General features: G+C 48.7%; 7 protein-coding genes across 7 annotated transcripts; 4 read left to right on the forward strand and 3 right to left on the reverse strand.

The window, feature by feature from the left end:
- The first annotated feature begins 284 nt into the window (after positions 1–284).
- Positions 285–2183, forward strand: B0J16DRAFT_345495 (aspartic peptidase domain-containing protein). Its single transcript, XM_046128277.1, has one exon. The coding sequence runs from the start codon at positions 433–435 to the stop codon at positions 2158–2160; it is 1728 nt and encodes a 575-aa protein (XP_045981599.1). The 5' UTR covers positions 285–432; the 3' UTR covers positions 2161–2183.
- A 2143-nt stretch (positions 2184–4326) lies between these two features.
- On the forward strand, positions 4327–5881 carry B0J16DRAFT_363741 (uncharacterized protein; the record flags this gene model as incomplete). The annotated part of the gene is made up of 9 exons (XM_046129888.1): positions 4327–4353; positions 4408–4576; positions 4628–4675; positions 4733–4938; positions 4998–5035; positions 5089–5108; positions 5161–5215; positions 5266–5331; positions 5377–5881. 9 exons carry the CDS (start codon positions 4327–4329, stop codon positions 5879–5881), a joined length of 1134 nt encoding a protein of 377 aa, XP_045981600.1.
- A 1027-nt stretch (positions 5882–6908) lies between these two features.
- Positions 6909–11981, reverse strand: B0J16DRAFT_356860 (heme peroxidase; the record flags this gene model as incomplete). Its single annotated transcript, XM_046129504.1, has 6 exons — positions 6909–7379; positions 8458–8991; positions 9053–11124; positions 11175–11367; positions 11417–11655; positions 11717–11981. 6 exons carry the CDS (start codon positions 11979–11981, stop codon positions 6909–6911), a joined length of 3774 nt encoding a protein of 1257 aa, XP_045981601.1.
- Positions 11982–14090: 2109 nt separating this feature from the next.
- On the reverse strand, positions 14091–15597 carry B0J16DRAFT_321912 (uncharacterized protein; the record flags this gene model as incomplete). The annotated part of the gene is made up of 2 exons (XM_046125666.1): positions 14091–15413; positions 15460–15597. 2 exons carry the CDS (start codon positions 15595–15597, stop codon positions 14091–14093), a joined length of 1461 nt encoding a protein of 486 aa, XP_045981602.1.
- Positions 15598–16835: 1238 nt separating this feature from the next.
- Positions 16836–17580, forward strand: B0J16DRAFT_321913 (uncharacterized protein; the record flags this gene model as incomplete). Its single annotated transcript, XM_046125667.1, has 2 exons — positions 16836–16911; positions 16961–17580. The coding sequence occupies 2 exons, from the start codon at positions 16836–16838 to the stop codon at positions 17578–17580; spliced, it is 696 nt and encodes a 231-aa protein (XP_045981603.1).
- A 153-nt stretch (positions 17581–17733) lies between these two features.
- On the reverse strand, positions 17734–18439 carry B0J16DRAFT_345505 (Prefoldin). The gene is made up of 4 exons (XM_046128278.1): positions 18251–18439; positions 18129–18199; positions 17954–18078; positions 17734–17900 (listed from the first exon to the last, which is right to left on the reverse strand). The coding sequence occupies exons 1-4, from the start codon at positions 18309–18311 to the stop codon at positions 17777–17779; spliced, it is 381 nt and encodes a 126-aa protein (XP_045981604.1). The 5' UTR covers positions 18312–18439; the 3' UTR covers positions 17734–17776.
- A 4-nt stretch (positions 18440–18443) lies between these two features.
- Positions 18444–20508, forward strand: B0J16DRAFT_363744 (P-loop containing nucleoside triphosphate hydrolase protein). The gene is made up of 3 exons (XM_046129889.1): positions 18444–19392; positions 19448–19898; positions 19946–20508. The coding sequence occupies exons 1-3, from the start codon at positions 18767–18769 to the stop codon at positions 20165–20167; spliced, it is 1299 nt and encodes a 432-aa protein (XP_045981605.1). The 5' UTR covers positions 18444–18766; the 3' UTR covers positions 20168–20508.
- The last annotated feature ends 249 nt before the right edge of the window (positions 20509–20757 follow it).

Raw genomic sequence — 20757 nt, forward strand, 5'->3', positions numbered from 1 at the left:
ATGCTCATAGAAGAGAAATCTGATCACCATTATCTCATTGTCATAATGCCTATTTTCGTAACACTGCATACTGAGCAAGATCATCGGGGTATGGCTCCATATGTGCCTGAAGCTGGGCGTCTATTAGCACAAGGAGACAGTCAACCAACAAACATTTTTATGCATGTTGGTCACTCTCATAGCTTTAAGCGAGCGTGGGAGTCAATTATTGGTTGAAGCATTAGCTTAGGTCGTACTGCTATTTGTTTGTTCCTTCTACCTTGCCATGGATCTTCCCGCCGTTTGTCAGTTCTACATTTCTCTCTTCCCAACTCTTCTCTCGCTTTATCAAAACTCAACTGTTCCCTCACACAACAAACTACCCACTCTCTTTTATGTTATTTTTATTGATTGTTGTTTTGACCTTCCCTTCCCATTGAGAAGTCCGGCACTATGCTGGCGACTTTTACGGTCTCAATACTGGCATTCATCGCCATAGTCTCTGCAGAAAAGTACCCAAGACAGGCCGGATGGACAAATGCAACATATGGACCCGACGGCCCCTGGCGCGCCGTCGATGTTCAGATTGCCTACAACAGAGAACGATTTTCTCTTTATCCGGGCAGTTCATTTGAGACCTGGGTAATCGACGATTCATACTGCAAAAAGGACAAAGCAACCTGCTATGCGTCCAATGCAGGTACCTACAACAGAATAAATGGTGAGAAAGCAGGTGTGACGTTACCAGCAAATCCAAGTAGCTTTATGTACGGCGTGGAAATGCAGGGCGACGAAGGTTATCGTTATCTGGACGCTATTTCGGTCTCTGGTGTTGAAATGACGAATACCAGTCTGGTGCTTCTAGAAACTCAGGAGATCAAGTACCCTGGTGGCCTGACAGCACCTTTGTTTGCTGGATGCTTGAGCTTGGGTGGTAGAAAGTCGGTGAACCAGACATTCGAGCCATTCGATCATAAGACACCGGTCAACGCAAGCATGCCGCCAGGCTATATGTGGGAAAATGGTTGGACGAGTTCGAATTCTTTCGGTATGCATATTGGATCGGTTCAGCCCGATCTATCAGGGTCTTTGTGGTGGGGAGGATATGATGAGAATCGCATTGTTGGGGATGTCTCAAGCATGACTGGGGGCCCAAGAGACGGGATAACACTTCAAGATGTTGGCATTGAGGTCATGGGAAAGAACTCACCTTTCGAATTTCATTCAAAGCCCGGCCTCCTTTCTGGCGGGAGCTCATCGGTCCGGAGTGGAGTTAAAGTCTATGTCGACGGCTGTTCGCCCTATTTGACACTTCCCAAGTCGACTTGCGATAACATCGCCGCCAATCTCCCTGTCAACTTCAACGAAGAGTTGGGGCTCTACCTATGGGATACTAAATCGAAAAAGTACAAGGAAATTGTCTCCTCAACATCGACACTGGCCTTTTCTTTCATCTCGAAATCAAACACCGACCCATTCACGATCCGAGTTCCTTTCATGCATCTCAATCTCACTCTTTCTGAGCCATTGGTCCCAGACCCGATACCTTACTTCCCTTGTCATGTCAACAATATGAATCAGTATGTCCTTGGTCGCGCATTTCTCCAAGACGCCTTCATCGGGGCCAATTGGCACCCTGACGTCGACACTTGGTGGTTAGCTCAGGCGCCAGGACCGAACATCCCATTGACACCTCGTGTGATCACGATCGGGGAAAGGAATGCGACAATAAGCAGGTCTGAAAATGATTGGAAGGCATCCTGGGAAGGAGTCTGGAGCGATGAGAAAACGCCTACGGAAGAGGACAACTCTACGGCCACACCAGAGAAGAGTGAAGACGCGGAACAACCAGTGATGCCCCTCGGTGCAAAGATAGGCATCGGTGTCGGAGCTGCTGCTGTCACTATAGCGCTCATTGCAGGTGCGTTCTTCTTCTGGCGCCGAAGAAAGACCCAGAAGGAAAAGCCGCAAGCCGCACAGCCCGCGACTATGGAAGAGATTTACAACAATTCCTTCCAAGAATGGCCACAGAATTACCCCCAACCTCCCCAGGAACTACATGTACCTGCACATAAACTACCACCCTATGAAATGCCCGATCATGAGAGGAGGATATTCGAAATGTATGCTTTTCCGGCGCAGCAGAAGCGGCCCCTTACGCAAAGATATGAAATGGCGTAACTTGGCATTAGTTTGGCGCAGGGTGGAAATTTTGAGTTCTGGTTTTACTCAACGTCTTATTAGATTAGATAATATTACGATAAACATTTCAATTCTACTTACTTCTCAGTATCAACTTTGATAGAATAAGGTTTGCCATTCTCCCATCGATGTCGCTAATCTGCCTTGCTATATACTTTAACAACAGACATGTTCGTGGAAAAAGCCTGTGGTAACATTTTCAATTGTATCAAGTATTTTTGGGCCTTTCAAAAACCACAAGGCTATACGTTAGCTCCATGTGCCTTGCGCTCTTAGCACAACGAAAATCAATTTTCTTTTAGTAAATAGGAATAACATGAGTCAGAGTTTCTACACTCAAGAAGTGAAATCACAGTATATAACTCATCATATAAGACGTGAATCAAGATGTGACTTAGCAAACAAAAGACAAATGCTATCTGGATGAGACAGCTTTGGTATGGGACTTGTTTCGATTGGGACATGTTTCCGGTTGGTTGGAAGGTAGGCCAATCTGAATTTGCCACTACAGCTGTACGTACTGGGAACAGTTTCTTGGTCTCCTTGGCATGGACGCCCTCCTCGGCTTATAACCCTGGTTCAAAGTCATATGTTGTGACGATTGTGCTCTATCTGTGACAAGTATGGGGCCTCAAAGTAATATTGTCATCAACTATACATGTACAGCCCCGTGGAAGGAAAAATAAACATAAAAATAAATGGATTATGACGATGTGATATATAATTACTTTTTGTTGGTATAGAGAAATATTCAACTTTACCGAGGTTTGTCTGAAAGCTCATAATTTCTATCTACTTTAATGCATCCCCAAACTATCAAGGTTTATGTACTTCCTATCAGAATATGAAGCGAGATCAAAGAAGGCTACCACTGTACCTTGAGGCTGGGCATGCACTACGAAGTGGAAGCCATCAGGCGATTCGTGCGGGTTTCCACAGACGCAGGGCTCACTCATGAATCGGCAGTTTTGATATTGGTCTCAACGGCACAGAATAGGCTTTCTGACCTGTCAATCTATGCTTATCTAGTATAACCTTAAACATGGCTATCACATGCATACAGCCTCGTTTCCACCAACAGGTCAATATACCCGGACCTGCCAGATACATCCAACAGAAACAATGTGGCAGAGCCTCAATGTACAGATCTTCTAGCTGCCGGCAAGTAGAGCGACAAGATTCATCCCGCGACAGTTCCGGTCTAGAATGATACGCTTGGATGTGGGCTGAACGGGAGGTCTGTGTCGTTAACATCGCCTTAGTCCGATGCTAAATCTATATAAAACATGCACCAACTTACTTAGAGTTTAGATGACTGGTTAGCAAGGAAACGGGCCACTAGCGAGTTTGGGGCAAAGTTCAATTGATAAGCACTGGGGAAAAGGTTGTCATGATATTGAGTAGGACCTTGCTTGAAGTTAAAGGTTACATGGGCAACAATTGGTGATTGTACGGATAACGTCCCTTTGATCGACGTCGATGGATTAGAAACAGCCGCTCTAGCCCTTTAAAGTCTGGACCTCAGCCGATATCCGTGCAGATCTTAGCCCTTGGAACGCCTCAGTTGATATTTGGTGACATGACTCGTCACAGGGTCCAAGCCGCAACGGGACAAGGGTGATAAACGAGAGCCAGTTTACAAATGACAGTTTCATATCACATCGGGTATTCATTTCGTGATGGTCAAAGAGAGAATAGAAGAGAAACCAGTTTCTTGTAAACATGACACGGCTCAGCATTTGCCCAGCGCAATTGTCGTGAAACGAAACTAAACATCAGCCCTATTTCCTTCCGGTTAGTTCAGTTCCCGTCCCATTTTCATTCAGGTAACTGGGCGGATCCGAAGAGCAGTCACACGGACTTTGCTTAACTTGACTAGGATACGGGCAGTTTCATGCAACGCGGAACGAAACTCCTGCATATTGGGCTTTGACGTTTCTTATTTATTCATTTTAATTCTTCTTAAACCGCCCCTCGCGATGTGATAAAGTGGCAGTCATTCCCTTCCTTTTCGTGGGGAAAGGAGACGAAGTCGGGGCTTTTTTTTTTTTCATTCTTTCTTTCTTTCTTTCTTTTTGTTGCCTCGGGAAGGTCTTTTTGTATTGTATTATATTATATTGTATTGTATTGTATTGTCTGGTAACAATGCCTCAAGTTGAGAACAAGCCCGAGGTAAGACTCTTCTGCTCGCGTATGGATCCAATAAGTTGGCTGACAGTGTTTTAGTTTCTTGCCGAGTCGTGGGGGCTTTATTCTCTGGGAACCATCATTCTTTTTACACGTTTCGCTGTGCGATTCAGGACTGTAGGATGGAGGGGTCTCAAAGGCGATGACTTCTTTTCCTTGCTAGTCTTTCTATTCTACACTGCCGATGCAGTTATGGTTCATCTGATATGTTAGTCATCACGAATCCCATAAGTGAACCAGACCACTAACACTTCTGTAGATTACCTTGGCACCAACATTGAGGCTGGGGTCAGTGAACTTAGACATCGTTAGTTCTAACCAAACAACGCTTACCGATTGACGACATGTACTGACTGTCTCGTAGATTTGACCGCAGCTGAGATTCGCGAGTATGAGCTGGGCTCAAAATTCGGACTTGTGGCTTGGTACGCGTACACGGCATTAATCTGGAGTCTCAAGGGCACTATGCTATGCTTCTTTTCACGAATGACGTTCGGAGCGTGGCATAAATACTTTGTCAAGGCCGTGTCGATCCTGTGTGCTCTTACCTATGTTGCTGTTGTCCTCACAGTATGTTGCCTTGTTCTCATGCATATGCCAGGGAATTGGTTAACTAACTGACTGACTAGCTCACACTAGGATGTCTTCCTTACCACAAGAACTGGCAGTAAGTACTCCCGTCAATATTGATACTTGAATAGATGCTAACTATCATCACAGAGTGTTGCCTGACCCTCCAGGTTCGTGTTGATGATGTCGAAATTCAATTTATACGAAACTAACACCGTGTAGCAAGATGCTCCTTCAAAATCCAGAACTTCTTGTGTACGGCGGTACTCAATGTCATGTGAGTATAGCAATCTCTGCACTCGATATCAAATATACTTACTATTGCAGAACCGACGCTCTTATTCTTTGCATTCCTATTCCTCTTCTCTGGAAACTCCAGATTCCTTTCCACAAGTAAGCTTTCATGTCACTCATCCACGACTCATCTAACAAAACCAGAAAACTCATCATCGGTCTCCTTCTTTCCTCGGGAGTTTTCGTTATCACAGCCGCCGTCTTCCGAGTCGTCCTCACTCTTTCAGCCTTCCCATCGGCAATTACCATCAACGCCTGGGGTAGTCGAGAAATCATCGTCGGCATCGCAACCGTCAACCTCCCTGTCCTACGACCGCTTTTCTGCAGTTCCTTCTGGGATGGACCGTCCCCAGCCGAGATATGTCCGTCGTACCAAAACTCCAGAGGGAGCAGCCGTAGCCGCAACAGGATCACCAAGAGAAATATTTCGCCTCCATGCCAACCACAGAAGACTTACGCTGGAAATGGACTGAAGAATGGTTATGACGCCAGCCAGGATTCGATCCTGCCAAGGGTGCATAAAATGGCTGATATTGTTGTTGAAAGATCTTATGACGTTCAACATGAGGATAATTATGATTATCGTGGACATCGACCTAATATGTCACAGACTTCGATTTATGCGAATTATGCGAGGTCACCAGTATAGTAGTTCTTCTCTCTACTGTAGTCGAGATACCTAGATTATAATAATGCTAATTTTACAACGTTACCCAAGACCTATGGTATGGTCGTAAGCGCTCACTGTCATTGATATATTAACCAGATTTTAAGGCAACGACGAATATGTATCTTGGTTCTACACAGGGAGCTGTAGTAGCGTACCCTTCAATTCCAGTTGAGGGTAAAGTGGATGCTATTAATTCGAAATTGTCGGAATGACACAGAGGTTAATACGTCGTTGGTTGTTGGGCTTTGTCTGATTTATTCTAACCATGCAATGTATCCTAGCCACCAGTAATCTTCATTTGTTATGGTAATGCCAACTACTCAGCCCAATGATAACGTGATCTGTTGTTCCAGTCTCATACACCTATAGCCAACAACTGAATATCAACTAAATAGATACCGAGTATACTGTAAGATCAGTGCGTTACGCATAAAGAGCCGTCTCAATTTTCATCTGGGCACAGTTCCAGTGACTCGCCAACTTCAGCTCAATTAATCTATCAACTAGCAAGGGATCCCTTGAGGTTCATCAATTATGCCGAGGCTGTGTCAGTGTTATTTGTAGAACATGAAAAGCTTGAGATTCGCACAGCCACCAAGTGTGGATCGGAGGATTTTCTCGGAGTCTTGGCGGATGACCTTATCCGCTCCGTCTGACTGTATCGCGCTTGAAAAGCATGAAAGTAAGCTTAATCGGAGATTAACCTCGTATTACTACGAAGCGCGGTTACTTTGCAGCAAGCCCAATCTTTTGGCAGCAATGACATGTTGAATTTTCAGTCGATTTATCATTATCAAGCTCGATAACACAACAACGCGGCATCATTCTCACAGACTGGGGCACAACACAAGGGATCATAGTTTCAGGTCATAATTGAAGTAGAAGTGGATATCATAAGCGATACTTTGCTAGAAAGTGGATATATGAATAGAAAAAGAAAAGAAATGCTGCAAAATCACGCTACAGCCCTCTATGCTTGAAAGTCCCAGTACCCAACAAAACCCGCTTAGACTCCGAATGCCTTCTTAGCAATGTTGAAGACCTCCTGTCTTGGCTCAACGTCAGTACCGACACACTCCTCGATGTAAATCTTGAATCCCTCGTCGACATCCTTCTTGAAAGCATCCCGGACCTCTTGCTTGCACTGAGTAGCAAGGAACCAAGCACCACTGGCAAAGTTGTACTTGTCGACAGTGACAGCATCCAGAAGATCGTTGAGCTCATCCTTGGACATGCCCTCGGTGGAATCGATACCCTCAAACTTGGAGGCGAGCTCGGGGATGCTCTTGGCGTAGAGGAGGTTGAAAGGAGCCATTTGCATGTTGGCTGTGCCCTGACCGGGGCGACCAGGGTATTGGTTGCGCTTGTACTGGAAGTCGCCGGACTCGAAAGCCATGAGGGCAAGGACAGCAGCCATGGCGTTGGGGTCGTAGATATCGTAGTGCTGGAAGGCATCGATGAGGTAAGGAGCCATTTGCTTGGAGTCGCGACAGTCAGTGAGCTTTGAAGGGCACTTCTTTGACTTGGGGGCGATTTGCTCGATGATGGGGACAGCGGTGAGAGCAGCTGCAGAGGCGCCGGCAAGGCCCAGGATGGTAGACAATGTGGTGAACTTCATTGTGAATGAGTTGAATTGCTTGTTTGTTTGATGCTTGAATTGTTGTATTTGATATGATGTTGACAAAGATCGTGGGATAAAGAGCGTTTAAATATCCTCCAGGGACTTTGAACTTTTCTGATGAACAAGGACAGGGAAGAACAGGACAGGGCTGTGAAAGACTGCGGTCAGATCACGTAGCGGAGCTGTCAGCAAAAAGAGGATCAGAATAGAATAAAAGGAGCGTAAGACGGTAAGCAACAAGGCTGAAGAAGTGGAGATGCAATCAATGCAATCGTAAAACCTGCCGAATTTAATGACTGAGAGAAAGAAGGGGAATAACTAACGGGAAAGAAGAGATGAATAAATACTGTTTTTATCACCATCTCGTCTTTCGTTTATCAGAGTCACATCAATTGTCATCTGTTGATCAATCCAATCGCGTTCCTTGCAGAGGCGCAGACAAACAAATCTGAAACGCTCGAAACGAACCGTCTTTACTGAAAGCGGTTTAGAAGAGGCACGGTTGAGCGATCGCGGGCCAATTATTCGGCCTACAGACGCTGCGGCTCGGCATTGCGGCACCCTACGAGAGGCGAATTGGGGGGCTTTAGTGCAAGGGGTTCAGGGCTGAGATTAGTGAGGATGATTGAAGGATTCACTGTGATACAGGCGCTTGAGGCTGGAATAATCATGGAACCTAGGAAAAGTGAAGGAGGATCGTCACTTGATGCGACACAATCCTTCGTTGATCATGAGTTAATGCATCACTAGAAGTTTACATAACAAAGAGGAAGGGTATTCATGTTGTGACAAAGAAAACTCATATTAATTACTAACGTTAGACAGGCACCGGGTATTGTACCTCCAAAACTCAATTCCTTTCCATCCCATGATATCATACTCATACTCCAATTCAAATTCCAAGTCAAGATCCATTTCATTCATCCCAAGTAACCTTCATGCTTGTAGGGAACGGCCAAATGCTGCCCCAGTCCTCAGTCATGTAGACAAAGAAACCACCAGGTCGGGGAACCTTCTTCAGTTCTCCCTGCGCACCAGCCACTCTCCTAAGTCCCTTCTTCCTGAACAATGCCCTGAACAGCTCAGTCAGCGCAACCTGGCTGATGTCCCTGCCAAGACAGGCGTGTGGGCCTGCGCCGTAGTGGATGTATGAGTCCAGAGGGCGTCGAGGATCGACCGCTTCAGGGTTGGGGAAGATGTTCGGGTCTTTGGCAGCCGAGACAAACGAGACAAAGACTCGGTCACCAGGCTGAACAGGGACTTCACGGCCGTCATCCTCTTGAATGACGTCGGCAACTGCGGCCTCACGGTAGAGGCCGAATGTACCAGCCATGCGAATACCTTCCATCGCGTAACCGAGAAGTAGAGCATCTGTCTCATCGCCTGTCTCCAGCGCCGCAATGCGGTGAAGCTCAGGGCGATACTTCTCACCAGCAGGAGAAAGGTACCAGTCCAGGGTTTGCGCAAACTACACATACTATGTTAGTCACCGCATTCTCGTCAATCTCGAAATAGATTAAAATACTTACCACCTGTGCCTGATTCGGCACCATAGCCCCAGCAGTGGGCAGGATCTGGCTCCACACGATATCCTCAGTGCTCAGACCAGCCTTCTTCAAGCCCTTGGCCATGTTCTCACCGAACGCAGCAAGCGGGTCATCGTTCTTGTTGGGCTTGCTGGTGAAGAGTCCCTTGACACCGACGCTGTTGGCAAGCTTGACGTTCATCTCCACGATCTTACCCAACTGCTGCGCGACCTCTCGGGCGCCCTGTCGCAGAGGGTACGACTTTGCGGGATCAATGTCGAAGAAGATGCACACGAAGATGACAGCGAGGATCATGTACAGCTCCTGCTCGGAGAAGACACCCTTGGGGTTCTGCTTGGTCTTGAGGGGAAGGTTGAACATTCTAGCGACAAAGTGAGTGTGTGCAACGTTACCAACGTCGCGCACAACGTCAACCTGCGTCTTCCCCGCGAGCTTGTACGACTTCTCCTTCAGAAGCATCTCGGCCGTTGTGGAGTAGAACGACTTGACGGCGTTGCGCCAGGTGTCGTTGTACAGCAGGTGACCCATGCACTTGCGCTGCTGAGCGTGCAGCGCTGTGTCGCCCGAGAGCATGAAGCGACCACCTCCTTCGCCCATGAGGTGTTTGAGGCCCTCCTCCCAGCAGACCCGGTACTTGGTCTGGTCCTCAAGGATGTACTTGGCAGCCTTGTAGCCCACGATGTTGATGCGAGTTGCTGTAGGCGCGGGACGGCTGAAGTCGAAACGCTCTACGCGCTTGAGGTCAGTGAGAATCTTGTGGTTCTCTGTGGGGATGACCATGGGGTAGTGCGCGTAGACAGAGTTGCCCTTGAAGTGCTGGGGGAATGCGCGCAGGAAGAGCTTGTAGAAGACACATCCGTGGTTGATCTTCAGGTCGTAGTCGACCTCCTTGTAACCCCAGTTGGTCAAGTTGCGCGGGTGATAGTCAGTGGTGTAGTACCTGTCACCACGAACAAGGGCCACAGCGTCAGAGAGAACCACTCGGGAGATTGTGTACGTGGGAGCGATACCCACACCCGGAGACATAGGAGCCTTTGCCTCCTCTGCGACGATACCAGGGTACAGCTCGACATAGTCGGGGTGCTGGTACAGGTTTCGCAGGGCATCGGCGATTTGAGGATCGGAGTTAATATCCTCGAAGGTGTCGTACGCCTTGAGGCCGAAGTGCTTTCGGAACTCGTTCAGACCGGCCAAGTTCCACTTGCGACCGCGCATGATACCCAGCATCTCGATGGGCTTCATGATACGTGGGACGTTACGGCCACCGAACGCACCACCAGGCTGTTCAATGGCTGTAGCGAGTGCCTCAACGAGCTCGTCATCGTTGAACTTGCCGTCGGGACCTCTCTTGAAGCCACCGAAGGTACGCTCAGAAGGCTCATCGGCGACAGATGCCTCGAATGCCTTGAGAGCCTTCATCATGGTCTGGAGGTTCATGGGACCGTAGTTCTCACCGAGGAGCTCCGTGTAGAAATCCTGGACCCATTTGTCGTCCATCTCCGAGAGACACGAGTGCCAGCGGTAGCACAGGTTGAACTCTGCTGAGACAACGTTTCCAGTACCGCTCTCAGACAGATCCTTGGTGCCGACTGAGACACCCATCTCCTGACGAGGGTCAAGGGTCCAAGTAGTGTCAACACGGTTGAGGTTGATGATGTTGCGGACGTAGTCAATAAGAGTGATGTTGATGTACAATCCACTGGTGACCAGTCTTGCCGTCTCAAAGAGCTCCTCATCACGCTTCTTCCATGCCGCAGCAGCAGCTTCTTCGCCGAGGTGAGCGCCAGGCTTGCTGAAGCGACCACCCTCGTTAATATCAGCGAGGTTAGTCGCGACATGGTTGTGGAAGCGGTTGAACATGATGAGAAGGATAGGGACACCGGGAGGGTTGCCGATGAGACGCTTGTCAGCAAAGCAATCGGGCTTGAGCTGGCCATCCTTGAATGTACGGATCGAGTCGCGGTCTTTCTCAGTTGAGCCGTAGAGGGGAGCGAGATCGAGGTAAGAGGATGAGTCGTTTTGGTCCGGGTCTTTCATGTTTGTCCAGAAGAGGTCTGCAATGTGTCAGTGCATGCATCAAGTGTGTTGAGTAAGGACGACATACCGTGAATGATGATAGTGGCCCAGTACCAGAGGATACTGGACACGTTGTTGGGATTCTTGCGGAATCCATCTCTGGCAAAGAGAGACTCGAAGATAGCCTCCGGGTCAGGCTGAGCACCCAAGCTCATACCCTTCGGGCGGACTGTTCTTGAGTAGGGTGTTCTAGCAGCACCGAGCTGAGGAAGATAAGGGTTCTACAAAAGTCAGCATAAATTCCCACTCAACCAATTGGTAGCAACTTACGTTCCAAGATCCATCAGGCTGGCGGAAACGGAACTTGTCTCCCATGTACAGCATAGGTGGGTGATCAATCGAGTTCCAAAGCTGCGCGATGAAGCTATTCGTCAAGGCTTCTTGGACCTTGGAGTGATCGCTCAAGTTCGCAACGAGCTGGATCGTTCGCTCCATGATCATGGTCTTGTCGTCCTGCTGCATTTCACCCTTGAGTTTACTCTGGATAATCTCGAACAACGTCTTGAGATCTAGTTCATGTCAGCTCTCCTCTCCAACCACCCATCTCATTACACCAAATCATGCACTCACCCTTTCCTCGAAGACGACGAACATCCTGCTTCAAGCCCGGACGCTTCTGAACACTTCGGTACGATCCGTCGCCCATCTCTGTTGGAAGAGGTCTCTTGGAAGCTAGACGGAGCTTCTTGATGCTCTTCACGAGACCCTCACTCTTGTTATGAGGCGGGGCAGGAGAGTCATTCTTCTTCTGGCTGGACGAAGCTGAAGAAGAAGACTTCTCATTGCTGTACCCATTCGTGGCGACAGCGCCGTTCTTTGCTTGGTTCGACGCCATGATTATTTGCAATTACTACGAGAGGAGACAAGAGCAGAGCAAGCAGAGGTGGGCATGAGCTTGTCTTTATGAGTTGACCTCCTCGGCAGCATCTGGTAGTGACCTACATTCCCTCTGTCAAGTGAGACATGCTCATTCCACTCTTCCTTTCCAAGCAACATGGTTGGACAAGACGATGCGGTGGAACAAGAGCAGATCAATGCGCGGAGCCGGAGCAGATGGGGTGCATGCGAAGCTCAAGCTCGCTGTATCAACAAAGGGCGATCTGCATATACCTCCTGGTTCAGGGCGGCGCCACTTTTCAGTGTATCTTGGTCACCGGGTCGATCAATTGATGTCTGTGGATAGCAAGCTACAGGAGGCTATTGGGCTGAGATAGGGTCTAGTGAGGTTGTTGTTGAGATTGGTGTGGGCTTTGGCACTGTATTAGTGGTGGATGATATTGAGCGATCTACGATGGAACTCTCCGCTTGTCTAAGATCTTGTCTTGAGGAATGAGACATGGGTAGATATCTGAGCAATTGAACAAATCAACAAAAGTAACATGCATCTTTCCCTGCATTTCGATCGTTGTTGTCGCATGACTCAATGACTCAATGCGGTCTGTCAATACCAACTCACCCATCAAAAACACCAGCATAAAATTCCCAATTCCCGATATCTCCAGCGGTCCGAGCCTCCCTTGTCCCTATTCATCCATCGCTCCCGTCCTAAGATCTACGCGCACTAAGTCATGTTAGTTTGACTAGCTACCCGGCAATTGAACTGTGATTGTTCAGCTCCCTGGGTTAAAGCTTTTAGCCTTTTGGGACGATCCCCTTTCAACTGAGACACTGTGGGCTGCTTGTATGTAATCAGCTCGATTGTTAATGGTCAGTTACACGAGACTGCGTCGCAGCTGAAAGACCCTTTTGGGAATGGGCTGCAGTTTGTACTGAGTCTGTGCCGTGTTGTGAAGGCCGACAGAATTGAGGTGAGGGAGAGGCAGAGACAATGACGTGGTTCGTTGTCGTTGGAGGGCGATTGAGAGGAATTGTTTTTGTTAAATTTCCGGTAGTCTATGGCTATGTTTCTGCCATAGTCTTATGTCCGGTGTTGTTGTCAGAACATAACAATTGACATCCTTTCTCGATATCATCAGCATTGGCTGTGACAGTATTTATCTCCATACCTTACCAACTACACGGAAATATTACTCAACACCCAGAAACTTCCCTGTTCAAATTCTCAGACCCTCCATCTCAACTCTTACCCACTCACCTGGTCAAAGGGTGACGCACCAATTCTCAGCTGGCTGATCGCTACCCTGCATGCCCATCATCAGCTCTTTTGGGCTTCACCTTACCTACAGTGCAGCACTAAACCCAGGCTACCGATCTGTCCCTAGCTCTAGAGGCTAGACTAAGGAGAAAAGAGAACAGGACCCTCCACTGCCGAGCTGGGCTGGCTTGGCTCGGGGTTGCAACCCAACCCAATCTTAATCTCATGCTCTCCACAGCGGGACGAGAGGATCGTCGAGCTCCACTGATAACTGTACTGTATTGCACTGTATTGAGTACGCCGAGGGAGCACATGCACTAACTATACTGATGTTCTGCTTGTCTGAAATCACCAAGGTTGTGTACAGAAACACAGGGACCGTAGACTGATCTTCTGTGTTTCTCAATTCATTCGCCATGTTAGTCCGCAGATCCTGTCGCTCGGTCACCTCTGATCCCATTTGCTCGTCTAAGAGTCATTCATATCATGTCTTGTCTACAGTACTGAAAGCAACAGGCCCCCATCACCCTTGAAAACTCCAGCGCTATGCATGCATGGTCGCCCTCCTCGGCCATCCCACTGTAGGTATCGCATTGTATTGGCAATCATCCCATTCCACTCCTACTCTATTTGGTCCGAAGATCGTGTACATAAAAGTCCAACTTATCGCTTTCATACACATGTCCCTTCGGTTGACCCGCACCACGATAGATATTGTCAATTGAATGCTGGTGAAAAGTATCCTGATGGTTACAGTTCAGAATGTGATCCAGCCCTGGAGGGTGAGTCAGGCGAAAGATTCCATACCTTGGCGTGTTAGCTTGACGAGCGATAATTGATTGTGATCACTTACGAAGGTTGGAATTTTGGTGCGCAGACAATGGCTACACTCTCAGGCATCATAACCTGGTATCCAGCATGCGTATGCAAATCCCGTGAACTCATGAAACACGTCTGTGTCGGGTGCGTATGAATCCACCCTAGGAGAAGCAAATCCTCATTCATGCAGTAGTCAAACATGACCTCTTCATTCTCTGTCTCACACGTATCCGACGTGCACTTCTGATCGGGGATCAAGAGACACCTGACAAACAAAGCGTTGTTGATAGGTGTACCGCACAGCATGCCACACATCTCAAGTCCCCGACGTGTGTTATCAGCAGCGATGTCGAGGAATTTCTGTCGGAGGTTTTTGGGAAGGAAGAGAGATCGTATCGGATCGCCGTTTTCAAGGTATGCGCCAGGCTTGAAGGTGAGACGCTCCTTTTTGGGAATCGCTGGCGGGCCAGCATCTCCAGTTGGGCTAAGTGCCTCTTTGCGAGGAACTTCAGGTCTGCTATTATCGACAGGTTGAGGCGACGAAGATGGTATGAGAGGTTCGTATGCTGATAGAGGCACCTTTTGTGGCAGGCTTGGAGGTAACGGTTGGGATAGAGACGGGTGAAGAGGTTCTTTTGGTGGTAGAGCCACAGGTTCCTTCGGTGGTCGGCTTGGTTGAATAGATGGAGTAGTCGGCGTTGTACTTCTCTCGTACTCGAGTGGTCGAGGTCTGGAAATAGACGGGTAGTTGTAAGTGTGCGACGTCGGTCGGAAATCATGGTCGTTACGTCGCTCGTGCGCCGAGTCGAGGGCCTGCCTAGTTGCCTCCATCTGCCGCCGTAGATCCTCGTCGTCCCCAATGCGTGCGCCATCCCATTGGTCCCATTTGCCTCCTCTTCTTCTTGACATGATATCCTCGTCAGTGATCCCAGCTTGTCTTGTAACCCTCCTTGCTGTATCTCTTCGTGTCAATTCCTTCTGGGCCAGATCAACTGCTAGATCCTGATGATCAGATGCATCCAGAATTCTAGCATTGCCGGTCAAGCTTGGATCGCGAGCTGCGAATTGTTCGTATCGCGACGAAGTATCTGGTGTAGCTTCGGTAGCTGGCTTTGACGACAGCGCCATCCGCTCCCATTCTTTGACGGCATTCTCAATTTCGGGTTTGAGCTGTTCGAGATCTTGGATGACACGTTCGATGCGCTTGCGTTTTGCAAGCACTGCGTAGGCCTTTTTGTTCTCAGGGTCCCTGAACTGGGGATGTGTCGGGATGTACTTGAGGACAAGAGCGGAGTGCCGGTACAGCATCATGTAAGCTCGGCCGAAATCGCCATCGGAGACTGCAAAGGAAGCCTAGACAGATTAGCTGAGGTAAAGCACGGAGATTGATGATGCAAACCTCTTGGTACAGTGTCTCGGCCGCACGTGTCCAGTGCTTAAAAGGGATATTCGTATTAAAGTTGAAGTTCTCGGCCTGAGCAACCAGCTCTTTGACAGTCTGAGGCCGGGTAGGCCGCATCGCTATTCGTGACTCCATATCGGAAGAGGTCGAAGAGGGAGGGTTGGTAGTTGACCTCGTAAAGTCGTCAAAGAAATTATTTCTAGTACATGGTCGTAATTCAAGTGCCGCGCGGCTTATAGGCGACAACTTGAAAAGAAGTTGCCTGGAACTGGGGAAGTTTAAAGTATCGAGATGGAATCAAATGGATCCTGTGACGACGCGCAGCGTCTCGCGGCAGGTGGTCGGTACCTTGATTGCCCCTCCATGCCCAATGGCGGGGAATGCATGACTTTATGCGGTATAGAATGACGAAGCAGAGAATATGCACATAAGCCAAAAGCATGAAACATCAGCTTAGCCTTGTGTGGCGTGGACCGCCTCAATAGAAGAGACACAGCCACACCTTACTTCATCATGGACTGATGGCGTGGTTTGTGTATGAGAATCGTACAATTGCTATCTCCATGCAATGCACTCCCCACGCTGTCTCACCGAGCCCGCTCTTCCTTGGAAGGTATCCTTAGGAACTTGATGCCCTGAAGGAGCACGTCTCTCTGTGTCCCGACTTCTCCCGATGGTCTACAGTCAGTTCGGAATAACTCGCCTTGGAGATGCACTCAGCATCCATGTATGGAAGCTTAAGGTTGGGCTCGGGGAACCCGGGTCGCAGTCCCTAATTAGACTACCAGAATTGGAAATACGACAAGACGGAAGTCAAGAACCGACAGTGGATGAAGGTTTCAATTTGTTGACCAGGCTCCAAACTTGGTATTCGCGCCGCAATAGTCATGATTAGATCTCACTACCAAGAGATGCTCATGTCAACCCCCAAAGGCGAAGTCTTGGGCTGGGGGTTATCATGATCATGATCGAACCGGATCATATCGCCGCCGCTGTCTCGCCGAGTCGGTCAACCCCACGGTGAGAAAAGTTCCCCAATGGTCCCATCGGTCATCGGCCCATCTATCCACGCCCATGACACCTCAGGTAAGGGGGCATTGACCACGGTGTGGCCATGAGGGCCTTGTTATGAGGCTGCCAGGATATATGCCGGACAGTATTCTCAGCAAGTTGGGCATTCCCTAAGCAAAGTTTTCTCAAGGGGCGATTGGGTTTAAAAAGCCAGCCTCTCCCAGGTCCCATGCCTCGATTGTCTATCTAGTACTCAGTATCATTTATAAAGAATCTCGATTTGCACAGAGCTCATCCTTACTGATCATATTTCATCTAACACCCAACTTCTTTCCTCCATTACCTACCTCACTTACATCAAAATGGAAGCCATCAAGAACAACTCTACCATATCCGCTGTTGAGGTCAAGCCCTTTGATGTCAACGCTGTCCGCAAATGTATGTAACGACAGCAACAAACCATGGATAGATGGACTAACATGAGTAGCCGCTGTAAACACTGCCGTTGGCATCTTCAAAATTGAGCAAGGTCATGTCACTCTCCCCAGCGACCTTTGCCCTCTCGACGCTCTCTCCAGCATCCTCCGCAGCATCTCATCAGTCTTTGAGCTCGACGTTTGCGCCGACCTCGACCTCAACTGCCGCGACATTCTGCACCGCATCCTCCAATCCATCTTCGACACAAACACACAATTGCTTCTCGAGCAGGAGACGTCCGAGTTCTTTGCGAACCTCAGCTCAAAGCAAAAGGCTCGCATCCTGGCCCAGGCCATCGCTGCTTTCACCGTCATCTTCCAGCGCCTGGCGCTGACGGGTGAGAAGGTCAACTATGGTGTTCTCAATCGCGAGGCCCAGTTGTTCGCCGAGAGCGACCAGCGGGCTTTGATACAGAGTCTTATTGAGGGTGATAGTATCTTTGAGAGTTGTACGAAGAAGAGCGATATCGCCGAGGCTATCCTCGCTGCCATTGATGCTGATGAAGATGCCGCAACCCCTCAGCCCGTTGCCGCTGACGACAAGCATGACTTTATGTTCTCACCCAGCGCCGCTCTGGAACACAAGAACATGGGCGTTCCTTGGGGTTTCAGCATCATGGCGATCAATTAGATCACTTCACGAATCACGACTGGCGTTTGGGCGGGCAACGAAAGACTCTCCCACTGGTATCATTTAGCGCGGCGCTCATAAAGTGCCAGGTATTTGTCTAATTTGCATTATCATCATCAATGTTTTTGTAGAAATATAACTCAACTCATGGTCTATTTTTTTTTTAACCCACTCCTGTCTCCCCTGTTTTGTGAAGTTACTTGGATGCCTCCTTGCCCTTGCCTTGAGCTGCTTGGGCGCTCGATTGAATCTGGATGATTTCTGTCCTTTTCTTCTCGAGCTTCTCTTGGGTTTCCTTGATTGTGCCTTCTAGCCTGGTGCTAAATCGGGACATTAGACAAGGGTACAACCTTGGAATAGGATTTTCACTCACATCTCACTACTGATGTAGTCCAGACGGCCCTTAACCGTGTTCTCGGCCTCAAACTTGTCCTGCTTCAGTAGCACGGGACCAGTGAGCTTGTAGATGGTCTCGCCCTCTTGTAGCCGGTCAAACTCCTGAGTTTGGGTTAGAGACTTATTGAGATGCTTATGTCAAGATGACCAACCTGCTGCACACCAACGTTCTCCTGCTTCTGTCCCTCAAGCTTTTGTCGCGACTCAACAGCGCTTTGGAGTTCTGGGTTGCGCATTAGCATATGTCTTTCGTTCATTCGGAAGCTGAACATACCGCCTTGAAGCTTCTGGAACTCTTCGGACAGGGCCTGGAGCTTGGCTTGAGGATCCGACATGGTGTTCTGGGGGCGATGAAGGATGATGTAAAACTTGATAAAATACCACTAAGCAAGTAGAAATGTTCCTGCTTATCAATAATAGTCCTTTCTCTTTCTTGTCGCCTAAACTGCCAAGTCGTCAAGACGATAGACTACAGTAAAGTTGTGTAGCCCCTCTCTGCCCCGCTATAAGCATCATTTGTGTTATGGATCTGGGCCATGTTTCCCCGCCAATCGGTCCCAGCCTGTCTGTACTGTACTCTGTACAGCCCAGCGCAATTGACTGTTGCCTCAACCAAACCGTCCACCATCTCGATAACGACTCCAGCTTTTGCAGGTGATTGTTACTGTTCGATCCTCGCCTTTGTCACCTCCCGAACCCGCTGGGGAGTTGCACAAGATCCGACCCCTTCGCCTTTTGAAGTTCCAGCAAACCCCCTCCCCCACGTTCTCCTCGACCGACAAACGTCACCATGTCGACCAACTTTCGCGACCGCGCCATCGCAGAGGTGCAAAAGGCCATCACGGCCGACCATAATAAGGAGTACCAAAAGGCTTTCGACCTCTACATGTCCTCCATGGAACTCTGGGTCAAAGCGCTCAAGTGGGAGAAGAACAAGGCTCTCAAAGTCACCATGCAGGAAAAGATGGCCACCTACCTCGACCGCGCCGAGAAGCTCAAGCAATTCCTCGCCAGCGAGAACGATACTAACGCAAATGGCAGCGGGAAAGCCATCATGGGCGCTAACGGCAGCTCCACTGGTAAGGGCAAGCCTGCGGCGGGCGAGGACGACGATAGCAAAAAGTTGCGCAACGCATTATCAGGTGCCATTCTTCAGGAGAGGCCCAACGTGCGGTGGGAGGATATTGCTGGTCTCGAGGGTGCCAAGGAAACGTTGAAGGAGGCTGTTGTGCTGCCCATCAAGTTTCCCAGTCTGTTTCAGGGTAAGCGACAGGCATGGAAGGGTATCTTGCTGTACGGGCCCCCAGGTACAGGTAAAAGTTACCTCGCCAAGGCCGTTGCGACAGAAGCGAACAGTACTTTCTTCAGTATCAGCAGTTCCGATCTTGTCAGCAAATGGATGGGTGAAAGTGAAAGGTAAGCTTCCTCGATGTGATTAGTGATATGCCATATCTAACGTGGTTTCGCGCAGGTTGGTCAAGCTCTTGTTCTCCATGGCGCGCGAGAACAAGCCTTCGGTTATCTTCATCGATGAGATCGACGCTCTATGTGGTCCCCGAGGTGAAGGCGAGTCCGAGGCTTCACGTCGTATAAAGACCGAGATTCTGGTTCAAATGGACGGTGTGGGCAACGACAGCAAGGGTATCTTGGTTCTGGGCGCCACCAACATTCCCTGGCAACTCGACGCTGCTATTCGACGACGTTTCCAGCGCCGTGTGCATATCGGTCTTCCTGACGTAAATGGTCGAGCGCGCATGTTTAAATTGGCTATTGGTGACACAGACACTGCTCTCGTGGCGAGCGATTACAATATTCTTGCTGCCAAGTCCGAAGGAATGTCCGGTAGTGATATCGCCAACGTTGTTCAATCTGCTCTGATGCGGCCAGTCCGCAAGATTCTACAAGCAACTCACTTCAAGCCTGTAAGTCATTTACTTGTACAGACCTGAATCCATACTAACAAATCCAGGTCATGAAGGATGGTAAGCGCATGTTGACGCCTTGCTCGCCTGGCGACCCAGAAAAGATCGAGATGACGTACGACGATGTCTCATCGGACGAATTACTGGCACCAGATGTGCAGCTGAAGGATTTCGAGATGGCGCTCGACGACTCGCATCCAACTGTATCCAAGGACGATATCGCAAGACAGATCGAATGGACCAACGAATTTGGCAGCGAAGGCGCATGATGAAGATACGACATGAGCTGCAACAGTTACTTGTTGCAGATATAAGGTAGAGAAAGGAGAGGGAGGCAGCGAGTTTCCAGATTTGTCTCTTACAGCATGGCGGCGTCTCGTGGAGTTTTATTTATCTTGTAGCTTGGGCATACTGGTGTGGGAATGAAAGAAATGTTGATATATACGCTACATTGAGTCTGCTGTTGAATATCGCGAAGGTGTTCTGATTGAGTCGCGTAGACCCCTAGACAAGTCTTCCCTTCAGACAGCCAATCGAGGCTACTACTGTTGTAGGGTAACTGATGGCTACATTATATAATTGGATGTGGGTTGCTCGGTTGCAATCAGGCTGGTGACATTTTAAAGGTTGTAATATCCCCTCAGTACTCAAGAGACTCAAACTGATAGTTTGCACCGTGTGACGAGCATGGGAGAAGGTTGACATTCTTGAAGGTTCGTGTTGAAGGAATAGTAAGTCAAGCAGTGTATGTCATTTACTTCACCAAGCAGCCTGTACATCACTTTTGTTACATAGACACCTGATCTTTTAGAATAAAGCAAAAGAAGAAAAAAAAAAAGAAAAAGAAAAAAAAAACACA

Source organism: Fusarium flagelliforme (genome assembly GCF_020744385.1).
Source record: "Fusarium flagelliforme strain FIESC 12 MPI-CAGE-AA-0113 chromosome Unknown B0J16scaffold_5, whole genome shotgun sequence".
NCBI lineage: Eukaryota > Fungi > Ascomycota > Sordariomycetes > Hypocreales > Nectriaceae > Fusarium > Fusarium flagelliforme.